At 40.7% G+C, this 12,693-nt stretch overlaps 1 protein-coding gene across 3 annotated transcripts in view; it reads right to left on the bottom strand.

The window, feature by feature from the left end:
- Positions 1-12,693, bottom strand: part of DST (dystonin) — a 314,470-nt gene that overhangs the window by 69,020 nt on the left and 232,757 nt on the right. For all 3 annotated transcript variants that reach the window (XM_026073126.1, XM_026073127.1, XM_026073128.1), the window contains 2 exons: positions 12,161-12,656; positions 9,742-11,216 (listed from right to left, as the gene is read on the bottom strand). In XM_026073126.1, coding sequence (XP_025928911.1) covers positions 9,742-11,216; positions 12,161-12,656 — 1,971 coding nt within the window. The remainder of the gene's footprint in view (positions 1-9,741; positions 11,217-12,160; positions 12,657-12,693) is intronic.

Below are 12,693 nucleotides of genomic sequence, written 5' to 3' on the forward strand. Positions count from 1 at the left end.
CTATAAAACCTACAAAAAATGGAGCAGAAGGAGCGTAAGTTGTCTACAGGTAAAACAACATTAAATTTTAGAGACAAAAAAACAAAAGCGCCAAGGGAGACAACAGAGCAATGTTTTGTCCTAATGTCCAAATTAGGACAAAAGCAAAGCTTTGAAGAAATGGCAAAGGAAGAGATATTTCAGAGCAGGTTTTAGGAAAATGGCAATGGTACCAAGTGAGGAGGGACTATCGATGCTGCTGTAACAGTATGGCAGTGAACACCCAAGAGAAGGGATATTCACTCTGAGGGATATTCCTGCAAAATGCCAGGGCTCTGACCGTACCCAAACAAGCAGTTTGAACAATTTTCTGTTTGCTTTGTTACACTCTTTCAGGTATTTAAGCTTTTCAGAGCCAGATTATTACCATTAGCAACAGCAATGTAAATCCACACTTGTATTCAACTGAATTAGCCTGAACTGACACCGGTGACAATGAGATCAGAAAATGGCCTGAAGCCTCTGAATTAATTACCCAGACCAGTGAAAAATAACCAATGAATAAACAATGCTAAAGAACGCTCAACTTTTGACCCTAAATCCTTTGGTTTCTATAGTGGCATTCAGTAACAGTTTTGGTGTACATTTTGTGTGTTCAAAGCAATCTTCCTCAGCATCCTGAAAAACAGGAATCACTTCAAACGTACCACTGACTCTCCTTTTTTGGCACCAAACATAGCATGGCAAATGATTTCTTTCAAAGAAGCAGACCTCAGGTGGCTGAGCACACTTCTGGGAGCTTGACAAGTCAATCTAGAGGCTAGAGCAAATATACTAAGCACACAGGAGAAAATAAATTAAACACCCCTAAGAGCCTTGCTAATACGGACAAGAAAACTCAAAACTGTTAAGAGTGCGGTTACATCAAAACTTGCAGAGTGCAACCAGCTGGCTGTTCCCAGAAAAGGGAAAATGCTTGCATTTTTCTTGACTTCAGGGTAGGGAGGAGGCAGAATAATCTTTTTACACAGAATCAATAACAAATTCTTCTTTTCTCTTCCATAAAGCCTCAACTTTTGAAAGCAAGGTCCTACCACAGGGAGGACTGATTTCCATAATCTGCCCTTTTTAAACACATGCATTCTTTGCAAAGAGAAGCTTAAAATAAATTACAATTATTGTTGAGGCTAAAGTTTACCAGAACAACTTAGCAACAAAGCCTGAAATAGCTCAGATTTCAACCGGAGTGGGAAGAAAAAAAATTACAGACCTGACAAACACCCTTTACTTATTACAAGGCTTCACATTTTACTTTCTTACCCCATCCACCACTCACAAAACACTGCAAGATCCTGTGCTTGTAAAATACTCCTGTAACTTCAGATCTACTTTCTGGCATGTAAATGCAAAAGGAGGTTTCCAGCACATGCGGTGAGTCTTTAATCTATGCACTTTGGAAACCACAACAAGCTGATACTGTTACTCATACGTTCATGAGTAAGACTGCTCAACCTGAATAAATGGGCTACAACTGCCCTTGAATGGCACTGCCTTTAACCACAGCGAGTGTGAAAACCAAACACTAGCATCAACGCACAGCGGAGGCGTTCCAAATCAAGAGTAACAGACACCATCTGGACAATAAATAACCAGGCACCAAATAGCTGGAAGTAATCATCCCTGTCGGAAATCGCCCCTAATTCATTTTCAAAAGTGGCCATCTCACCTACTTTGGACATCTTGTACATGCTATGCAAATGACACTGATTACCACATCTGCTGAGTGAATGAAATACAAAGTTTTTGTGACAATAACAAAACTGTAAAGAAAACTTTAAACAAGTACATTTAAGTCTGCTTTACAACATTTCACAGAATTTATCTCTGGAATTTATTATTTTTTAATTACCTTGTTAGACAACAGGCCATTGCAGACCGTATCCAAGGTTTCTATCTGGACACCAGTAGTCCAGATATTGCCTTCACTTCTCCCTGGGATAGCTTTTGGACAGTTAACAGTATTACCTAATTCAAGCTGCTGAACAGAAAATACCATTTCATTTGAGTCTGTATGTGCCATACTGGATTCCTCTGGATCAGAGAAAATCTCATATTTTGATAAATCTATGTCACTAGTATTTACAGCAACATTTGCGTAATAAATGTCTACGTGTTGAGGTGCCACATCCACATAATCCCCTTCTATTGTTGTGACTCGTGTTTTAATTTTTTCATCAACTTCATACAAACTTTCCACTTCCTTTTTGTCGAAGGAAATACTTTTTCCATCACCCCAAAGAGGATCTCCATGTGTCAGAGTTTTCTCTTTCAAGCTTTGTAAGTAAGAGTGCTTCCCCCCCATCTCTTCCTGCTCACTTTCGCTTTGCGGTGGACTGCTTTGTTCTGCTTTCCCCGGAGGGAAAATGTCATGCAAAGCCAAGCTGCAGCTTTCTCTGACAGGGCCACTGCCGCCCGCAAGCCGGGGGGTTTGCTCTTCTCTGCACAGAGCAGGGCAGAATGGTCTGAACTGCCCTGCTGCCTGCAGATCTTCTGCAGAAGACAAGCTTCTTATCTGCGTCTGCTCCCCTGCTAAGAGCGTATCTTGTTTTTCTTCCCTTTCGGTGGGAGGGCTGCACAAACCAGAATCATCCTCTTCGGAGGTGAGAGAACTCGTACCCCATTTGCATTTGCCTGATTTAGCGATATCYGATACATCGGGAGTTTCAACAAATGAGCATTCACTTTTATTTGCATAATCTGAGAAATTGGGTGGCACAAACATTCTCCATGACCGCCTGTGCTCTTTCTTTTCGGTGTGAGACTTTGCTTTGGGTAATCCAGCGGTCCGAATTATATCACTGTTCAGCTTGAGGGCATCAAAGATCATCTTTTCGTCTAACTTGTTAGCTTCCCGACTTCGGAGCTCAAAAACACTGGCCGAGGTGAGGGCGCCGTTGGAGCACAGCGTGCCAATGTCCAGCGTTCTGTGACTGTAGGGCAAAGTGCGGTCGCTGAAATGCCTCGAGGAGAGGCTGCCTTTGGACCCGGAGTCGATTTGTTCGTTCAGTCGCACTGTGTCGTAGATCGACCTTTGGGGAACGTAACAGTCTTCAATATTTAGATCTTCATCTTCTTCCCCTTTGCCTACACACGGAGGATTCTGACGTAAACAGTCCGGCCTGCTAAGCGGCTTCCCCATCTTGAAAGTGTTTACACAAACAGGCTACCCTGCCTCCACTTTCATAGCGCTAAGTGAAACATTTTCAAAATACTATCAATCTGAAGAATTATAGGAAGCTTGCGTTTAGCATAAGATGCATACATACAAAATATACATCATAAGTTATGAGGTGGTTAAGGTCATAATCAGTGCATCAGTGTAAATGCAGCTTCACCTGGATGTGAGGGTTGTTTCTTTTTTCCAAAATATAAAGTGCTTCAGTAAGAAAGGAACAGAAATCTTCCAATATCACAGAAAAACAAAGTACAACAAAACCCAACAGTGGCTCAAATACTTAAAGCCCTCCTGGGAACGTTCCGTTTCTTTTTGCAGGTCAGAATTTGTATCTTGAGTCTCCAGATTAAGGCTCCCAAATGAACGAGCATTACCGAGGGCAGCACATTATCTGCTGTAGGTGACAGATTAGCTGTAATCCATTTAAACAGTTTGCAGAATTCCATCTCCTTTATAAATAAAACATGGTGCAGAAGCTTAAAAAGACAGAGCCCACAGTGGATGTGTACAGTTCAGAGCAAGGCACAGAGAAAATCTTGGGGAAAAAATAAGTTAAATCCAGAAGAGTAAGAATAATAAAATAGTCCTTTACTTTTTTGGCAGTAGCTATAAATAACCTTGATCTGAAAAAGACCGTTTAGTCTCCTTGTGTACCAAGATTTTCTGTGGTGCATTCAGAAGTTCCATAGGAAAACATGCTTTTCTAGCAGCCAAGCCAATGCGGCCAAAATATCCTTTAAACAGACAATTAGAAAACAAAGTTTTTTAGACTGCTTTTCCAAATCCCATCCTGGAGAGTTTTTACCCTGTTTAAGGCAACTGCAGAGCAGAACAATTACAGCATTTTCCCCCTGAAGGCACAGTAGATTTACATTCAGCTTCAATTCAGCAAGTTCTAGCTATAAACTGAAGCTGGCAGACTGCGGTCACTGTTTCCTCTTCGCTTGGAAGTGCAGCTGCAGAGAAGGCAAAAAAAGGCAATCCCACCATGATCGCTGGCGTGTACCATCCAGTGAAGCCGATAACCTTTCCAGCTCTCCCTGGTTTCTTACGAACTGACAGGCGTCCTCGCAACGTGGAGCTTGAAGAAACGCCCTTTTCTATTCTCCAGGCAACATCTGCTACTGCCCCATTCGTTCGCAGAGTATTACTCTGCCGGCACGTTAGTAGGCGCACGACCTCTCCGCGCTCCCCCCGCTTATGCTTTCTGCCCGCCCGTGACTTAACTGCTCGGTCACCTTTTCACTTTTGCCCCTCGCCCGAGCCGGGAGGCCGGCCGCGCGGCTGCGGTGGGAGGCGCCGCGGCGCCCGAGCAGCGCGGCCGCCGGTGACATCACGCCGGGCCCCGCGCATTCTTTCACCGCGGGGCAGCCGCCTCGGCAGGAGCGCGAGGAAAGGCGGCCAGTGAGCACGGATTGCCCAAACCGGCAGCGCGTGGCTTGCCTAGCTAAGGCGACACTGCTCAAGCCACAGCAATATTTTAAAGAGCCCAAAAGAGCACTGTTTCGCTTCATTATTTGAAAAGAAGCTAGAGCAACGTGCTGACAGAATGAACAGAAATCTTACTTTTCACAGAATTCTGGTGAAAATGCACACTGCTTTTAACGGTGGTCTGCATTTAATCATGCAGGCTGCTAAAGTCATCGCTTAAAGGAACGCTTCCAAACGAAAAGTTAAACCGAACGTTTGTGTGTGCATTATTACTAGGATTTTTTTTAATTCCTCAGTTTGTCTTTAATTAATTGTTTCAATACTTTTTATTGAACACTTTACTTAATTTGAAATGCACAGAGATACACACTCAATTCTAGTTTCATTTCTATTCATTTTCACTTTCTGGCTTTTAGACAATAGCTTACTGTAGCACTGTCTGACACGGCAGCCACTACACAAGGAGCATTATAGATCCAAACAACCCCCGCTCCCACAGTTTTTACTGAAAGAATAAAGATGATGTATGAAAAAAGTGAACATATATATATTTGGATGCTGAAAACCAGCATAACGGGACAAAGAATCAAGTTCTGGATTTTTAAACCTTTTAAATGCTGTTCAACATTTTGTGCCTTACTTCTAGCTAATAATTATGCAAGTGAAAGCTGGCAGACGCACAAATAATTCACCAGTAGTATGCAGGAAAGTGGTCGTCACCAAGCCACCACCTCGCCAGCATAAATCTTCATACCCTTATTGACCAGAGACCTGATGCTGCTTGTGATGGGAGGTATCAGTTTTAGTGACAGTTTAGACCTCAGTTTAAGGAAAGCATATGGCAGTGTTAAAACTTAACATAGGGTATTAACTGCAATCAGCTGGAGCTTTCTGAGTTAAGCAGGATACACTTTCCTCGAGAAATATGAACAACGCACGCCTTCTGTTTATTCCTTTATTTGACATACGATCAGCTATTATCAAAATATTAAAGTGACGTGAGACAAATTCTCTCTTCCTGCACTCACATATTTCTCTTGCTCCAGTGTGTATAGTTATTATTTGAAATAAGGCTTCCATACAATTACAAYCATTATGTATTAAAATTAGGCCACAGAAATAGTCACCTCTGGTTTCTCTAATTGAGAATATAGACTGTAATTGAGAATATAGACTATAATGGTAAAGATGTGTAAGACAGTTTTTGAGGTCCAGTCATCTTCTCACCCAAAACAACCACAAGCAGATCTTCACTGAATTCAAAGGCTGCTGCACCATTTTATAAGGTTAGTATATAACTGAAATTGGTCTGTATTTTGGTTTTCCAATAGTAAAATGATTTTAGTAACATTATAAAAATATTTTATCATTTTTTATCAGATCCACTGAAGGCTTTTGTATGACACAGTCACTTTCTCAAGCAGTTCTTTAAAAAAAATTAAAACAATTCCTTTTTCTACGTTTGCTTTTTACTACGGATCCTAATTGTAGGAAATCCTGTGGAAGGTTAACATCTTATTACAGTGTTTGTAAATCAGTGCATGGGAAATCCTACACTTTTTGTTTCTTACTTGACATAAAGAGAAACCTCAAATTATTTTTTCAGCATGATCCACCTTCAAGGTGAAAATCAGAGGACACGCTCTACACAACTGACACAGGCCAATTAAAACCTTAGCTGAAGCTCACTGGCAGGAACAGTCAGGCTAGCTAAGAACTCCTGCAAGGCCCAACCAGAAGACAACCTCTTTAACAGCTAGGTCCAGCACCCCAAAAACAAAAGCCAAAGCCTAATGAACCATACGCTGATGAAAGCTGCAACAGTTCCATGTATTTTTTGCTAAGAAGAAAAGAATGTCTTTTAATGACGTTACAAAGAATTACGCAAAGGTTTCAAGAAATAAAATAATTCAGCTGCTGGGAGTTTTTGATTTCTCCCTTTCAAAGAGAACCTCACTGCAAATCCTTTTCCAGCTGCAAACATCCTAACATTATGTGGCTATCCAAAACAGGGGTTTTGGTTCAGTCTCTTCTGTAGGATTCTTTTTTGTTTTGCTTTTGAAGAAAGAAGGCAGAATCAGCTTAACTGAATAGAGCTAATTTACTGAAATTTCCTGTTAGCACACATCTATGTATGCACTGCATACAGACTTTTTTGGGGAAAAAAAGTCTAACAAAGATGAATTAATTAACAGAATGAATTCTGTGTGTTTCGTATTTATTGAGGCAAATTCTTCTTCTATTTATATTCTTCCAGGTGTACTTTGTGAAGTGACAGTCATGGTTCTACTTTCAGATGAACTCCATGGAGATTTTCATTTACAGAAAGCAATTTTTATATTTGCATTGTAAATAAATACAGTTTAATACTGACAGTAAGTACTTTCAACTTAACACTCTATAATGGCTGGAATAAGTGGATTACCAAGAACGAATATAAATAAAACAAGTATGTGTATATAAATAAAAATATAACGCAAAGCTTTTTTAATACTGCATTTTAATGTCAGATGCCAAAAAGACCCACAAAGCTCTACTCTTTGTACATAAAAATTGGTCAAACCACAAAAACCACAAAAAGCCGATCACACAAGATTCTTCCCTGAAGAAAGTGAAGATGTCATGTGAATAAATCTAGCTACCAAAGAAGAACTTCTCTGCTTTACTCTTGAGGAACAGAAGTTGACTGTGCTTGACCACAGAAGCAAAAGAAATAAAGTGCTAGACTGTGGTTTTGTGGCCACAGCCACATTTTGAGGTTGTGTGTGTGTGTGTGTGTGTGTGCGCGCATGCACACATGTGAGCACATGCTCCATCAGTGGTGCACGCCTTGTGGGAGCCAGTCTCTCTCGGGCTCGCTGCCTCAGGTGAGATAACTCCTTGGAAGGCTGAAGAGTACCAGGAGGGGAGAGACCTGTTGTAATTTTGCTGTCATRCAGCCCAGCGGCCCTCACACCGAGTACTAGGAGAGTTATTGTTGATCCTGCTCTCTCCTCCTATCAATAACCCTTTGCTACCTGCCCTTACCACCTTAGGCTAATAAAACGTCCTATTTTGTGTCCTTCCTATTTTTCAAGTGCTTCCTACTCTACTTCTTTATTCCCGCATTTTCTCCTCACTTATTTCAACAACCCCTTCACTTCTTCATTTTTCACCTCCGGTTTAATGGCATTGCATGTTCACTCATAACCAATTGTGTGGCATAAAATAGTTGTTTCAAACAATACACATTTCTAAGCTTAAAATATCTAAAACAAACACGATCCTAGAGTATAATTCTGGATACAAACACACTGCTATTGCTGTTCTCCTTTTCCCCTCTTCAGGTTTTTTTTTGTTGTTGTTTTTTTCCTCTTTTTTGTCTTTTTAGCATACAAGCCCTTTGGTTACAAGGACACTATCCTCCTACAGGTCTGCGCTGACCAGCCAAGGATCTCACTCCAGAAAGACTCCTGAATTTTATAGTTGCTCTATTTCTTGTCCAGTGATCTTACCAAGCACAACACTGGGACAAAGCACAGAAGAGCACACCGGCTATACTGTTCTCTGGATTCTTCTACTGTATATTCATCAGGCTGCTTTCCCCTAAAAGCATTCTTCTTTATGGCCAAAAAATATCTGGTTTAAAAGACCTGAAGCTGCATCTAATGTTTGAAAACATAAGGAATGTGGTAAAATCAGAGATCACAAAGAGGCTTTAACTTAAATCCTGTACAGTCAGTCTAAGCAATAACAATCACAGCAGGATCTTTTGTTATTTTCAGATTTCCAAAGTATTTTACTAACCATACATAAAGAAAAGCCATTTGTTTCTATTTTAAATTGAGATAGACTTGTTAGGACAGACTGGCAAACAATTTTAATCCTCACAGTCTAACAGAAACTCTTCATCATGTAACTATTTGTTCAAGATTTTCGTCCCTATTTATGCATTCGGAAAGATCAACATAGCTTACAGAAGACCGAAACTCTCAGATGAAAGTTTTAGCGTTTAGTTTTCATTTCTAACGTCGTTTAGTCTAAACAAGCAAAATACACCCTCTGTTGGGCCTAGCATGTAATTACTTCTTTTCAGCAACGTGCCTTACCAAGTCATGTTATGAAAGCTTTTGAATCAATATTCGGTTGAAATGAAACCAAACCAACACAGAATATTCTGTGCTACTACACAGCYATTAGAATATTTATGATCTTTTTCTAACCCTGCTTATATCTGGGTGCAAATCATTCAAGTGAGCACTGGAATTTCTTTGATTGAAACCTAAAATATCTGCACTTCATTTCTACACCAAGCACAATTTATACACAGTATACCCAATTTCTACTCAGTACTACTGCAATGTGTTTTTCTGAACTGGATGAGAGCTGCTAACTGGCTTATCGAAAGCTATGCAGGGAAGCTGCAAAGTGCTTTTTGGATAATGATGCCACAAGAAACTCCCTCTGTAGAAAGCTGAATGTTTTACCTGAATCCTCCTTACTAGTATGTTTCTAGGTAAGGATGGGATTCAGCTGAGGTTAAGCCAGACAGTGTGTTAGAACAGAAAATAGAGAAAGGTAAGGTCCTAAACCTATACACACTGATGCCTATGGCCAGGTGCAAAAAATGAGACTATCCAGATAGGCAAAGGTGGAAAAAAATGAGACTATTCAGATGAGCAAAGTGAATGTGGGTTGGTATGTGACTACTGGAGTCTAAAACTCGAAGAACAGTTAAGAAGGAAGCTCATGTGATAGACAGACATCGGAATAGAGACAACAGGATTCTCAGAACAAGATAAGGTAGATGGGCTGCATAAGGAAACAAGATTATGAAGAAAGGTGAAAGAGGGAAGCGGGGCTTGGGAATTACAAACTGGGATGCAAAGAAATGAAAGTCTACCAAGCTGTAGCAAGAGAAAGTCTGGAGCAAGAGAAGATATTCCACTTGAAAAAAAAATAGCTAAAAGGCACAACCGAAAAGCTAAAAGGTACAACTGACTGCTGTGAAACAAGACTTCTCCATGGTCTGCATTTAATCAATCCTTTTCACAATGATTTTTAATTAAATTGCATTGTGTAAACATTTTACAGTAGTAAGAAAGAAATCCTCCTACCTTGAATGTATTCAGCTGCTGATTGATAGTTTCTGTTTCCATTCCAACAGGACCTTGTGACTCTTCGTGTTCTTCAGCTCTCCCAAGCAGGCTGGAAAACTCTTTCAGCTTATTGTAAAACTCCTCAACACGGCTAGTAGTACCTTCCACTTGATCTTCCCTGGCTTTTGCTCTGTCAAGTAATTTGTTGCACTGTTTATTTAAAGCTTCCAAATCTCTTTTTATACCAACGAGGTCAGGAGAAGCTTCAGCTTCTGTGGCTAACATCATTTTGCAGTTTTTATTAGCATTTTCATTATTCATTATAAGGTCTTCCAGCTTTTTCAGGAAACGTTTTATATCCTCTCTCTGTGACTGCAGTACATCAAGGTCTCTCCCCACTGGAGCCATGCTGTCAAGCTCATCATCAAACTCTGCAAACTGAGAGAACATCTCTCGGATGCTGTTTTGGAAATGGCCAATTCCCTGAAGTTTCGTCTCCAAGAACAAGCACCTCTCTTCAACCTGCTGGTTCACTGCACTGTATTCTTGCTCCAAGGATTCAGCTTGGAGCAAAAGGTCAGAAACACCTGCTGAATCAGAAGCTTCTACCACCAGTTCTTGGGCAAGCTTTTTTGCTAAATTGACATGAGGCTTTAAAGCCTGTAAGGCTTTCTGCTGGGTCTGCATCACTGTCAGGTGTTTGTTACTGAATGACTGAGGTCCAAGCGCATCATGAGCTTCCAGATGCTCCTTGGCACTTTTAAGCTGTTTTTCAGTTTCCCTGGATGATTCCTGAAACTCTTTCAGCCTTTGTGCCATATTTTCCAAGCACTCTCTCTTCTTATGTAATTGTTCTGTGACCGTTTTCACTTTTTGATTAAGTGCCTTAGTCTCCTCTTTAACAACTTCTTTATCTGTTTGACTTGTGCTGAGCAAACTTTCAGCAGTATTATTTAACAGCTCCACCATGCCATGGTGTTTATCCAGGTCCTTCTGCCAGGCCTTCACCTGAACAATAGAATTCTCTATTTCAACAGGGTTTATGCCAACTTTTACTTCACACAGGTTGCTTTGACATTTCTCTATCCACGGCTGCAGACTTTCTACATGCTGCTTGTATTGAAGGGCTTTCTCCAGACAATCTGTTAATTTATCTTGCCTTTCTTTTACCTGCTTATTCATTTCATCCCAGTTACTTTTGAGAATGGCAATTTGGGACTGTAATGCTGCCTTGTCAGCTCCTTGAGTCTTCTGTAAGATACTTTCCCCTTCTGCAACAATTTTTTCATATGAACTAATCTGATCGGACAGGGTCTTCTTAAAATCCTTCTGTTCTTCAATTAGTGACTGCAAGGCATCAAGTCTGGCAGATATAGGACGAGCCTGGTTCAGCTCTTCTTTCTTTTTGTCTATCCAGGTCTGAAAGTCTTCAGACATTTGCTGGAACTGATGAGAAGTGGCATACGCTGACTGAAGCTGCTGAACATGGTTATCTACAAAGCAAAAGACAGCACAGAGGTTCATTACCAGAATCAGCTAACATTCACTGAAAAAAAATCTAATTTTGATTTTATTATGAATGATCATTAATTTGAGGAGCTGGTCCTTAGTGTATGGGGTTTGATCTGAAGACAACCAAATCCCTTGCAAGGGATAGTCAGTCTTGTGCCTGGAATACAGCAGAACAGCCAAGGCATTTGGACGCGAATCAAATCCGGGGAGCTTAGCCAACCTGTGTCTACATGAATCCCATTCAGGCAGATTTGGGGTAAAAAGCACACAGTTGTGTTTCATGATATCATAAAGTGTRAGCACAGGGAACATTAAGTAATCTAACCTGGTCGTGTCTAACTCATGGCCTGCAGGCAATATGTTTTTAGGGAGTTCTTTTGATGTTCCTCAGCACCAGAGGAAATTAAAAAGCTAAAAATGAGGCTGTTAGGTAGAACAAAGTATGACATTGCCTGCAGTGTATTATTCACTCAGTTCTGTTGTTAACAGGGTAAGGAACGGCTGCAGACTACTGACCTACTTCTATCACAGGCAGTTTTATACAATTACCACTGCTTTTTTGCTGAGTCCATTAACTGGTTCTTAGCTAAAACATGACGATTTTTGCTTACATTCTGCACCTACGCACAGTTAGATAGTCCACTGGACAGCATCCCATTTTGGTATCCTAATTAAGTGAAGATGTATCTGAAGGCAGAGATAAGAGCAGGACTGTATCATGCTTAGTCTCTCCCAAACTTCCCACTAGAGATCCAAAGTATTGTTTTTGCCTTTTCAAGGTAGAGGGACTAACGTACAACTGCTGGGACAGAGTGGGTGTTCAGCTCAGCTCACTCAACATTTGACTACTGACTGTAAAAAGTAATGCAACTGTAATGCTTTACTTKATGCCTTAATTACTATTTCTCTTTAAATAAATACTAACCGGATTTTTGCTCAATATCCTTAAATGATTTTATGATGCCATCTAACTGCCTTGTCAGTTCTGCTTTCAAATACTCTTCTCCAACCAGTGTTGATAGCTCTTCACAAAGAGCTTGAGCCGCATTTATATTCTTCATTTCCTGTTCTATTTCCTCCTTCATTTCTCTAGCAGCTTCCAGTTGTTGTTTCACAGCATCAGGTTGTGTGCTCACAGCCAGGCTGCTGCTTAGTTTGCTATCCAAGGCACTTAGCTTATCAGACAGACTTCTGAGTAGGCTTTGGTACTCTGTGCTTTTCCCAATGGCTTGGTCRATTCGGGCACATCTATTACTCAGTTGGCCAGTTAGACTGTCCCATTTTCGTGCCACAGCTGCCAGTTGCTCTTTCACAATTTCATGAGAGGGGGGATGTTCACCAGGCCTCTTCAGAATCCCTTCACCAGCTGTAGTTAACTGTTTGTATTGTGGCTTTCTGGTGTCAAACTCTTTAAGCAGAATCTGGGAAGAAAGTAAATTTTAAAAAGCATTTACCTTG

The sequence above is a fragment of the Apteryx rowi genome, unplaced genomic scaffold (genome assembly GCF_003343035.1).
Source record: "Apteryx rowi isolate R43461 unplaced genomic scaffold, aptRow1 scaffold_361, whole genome shotgun sequence".
NCBI classification, from domain to species: Eukaryota; Metazoa; Chordata; class Aves; order Apterygiformes; family Apterygidae; genus Apteryx; species Apteryx rowi.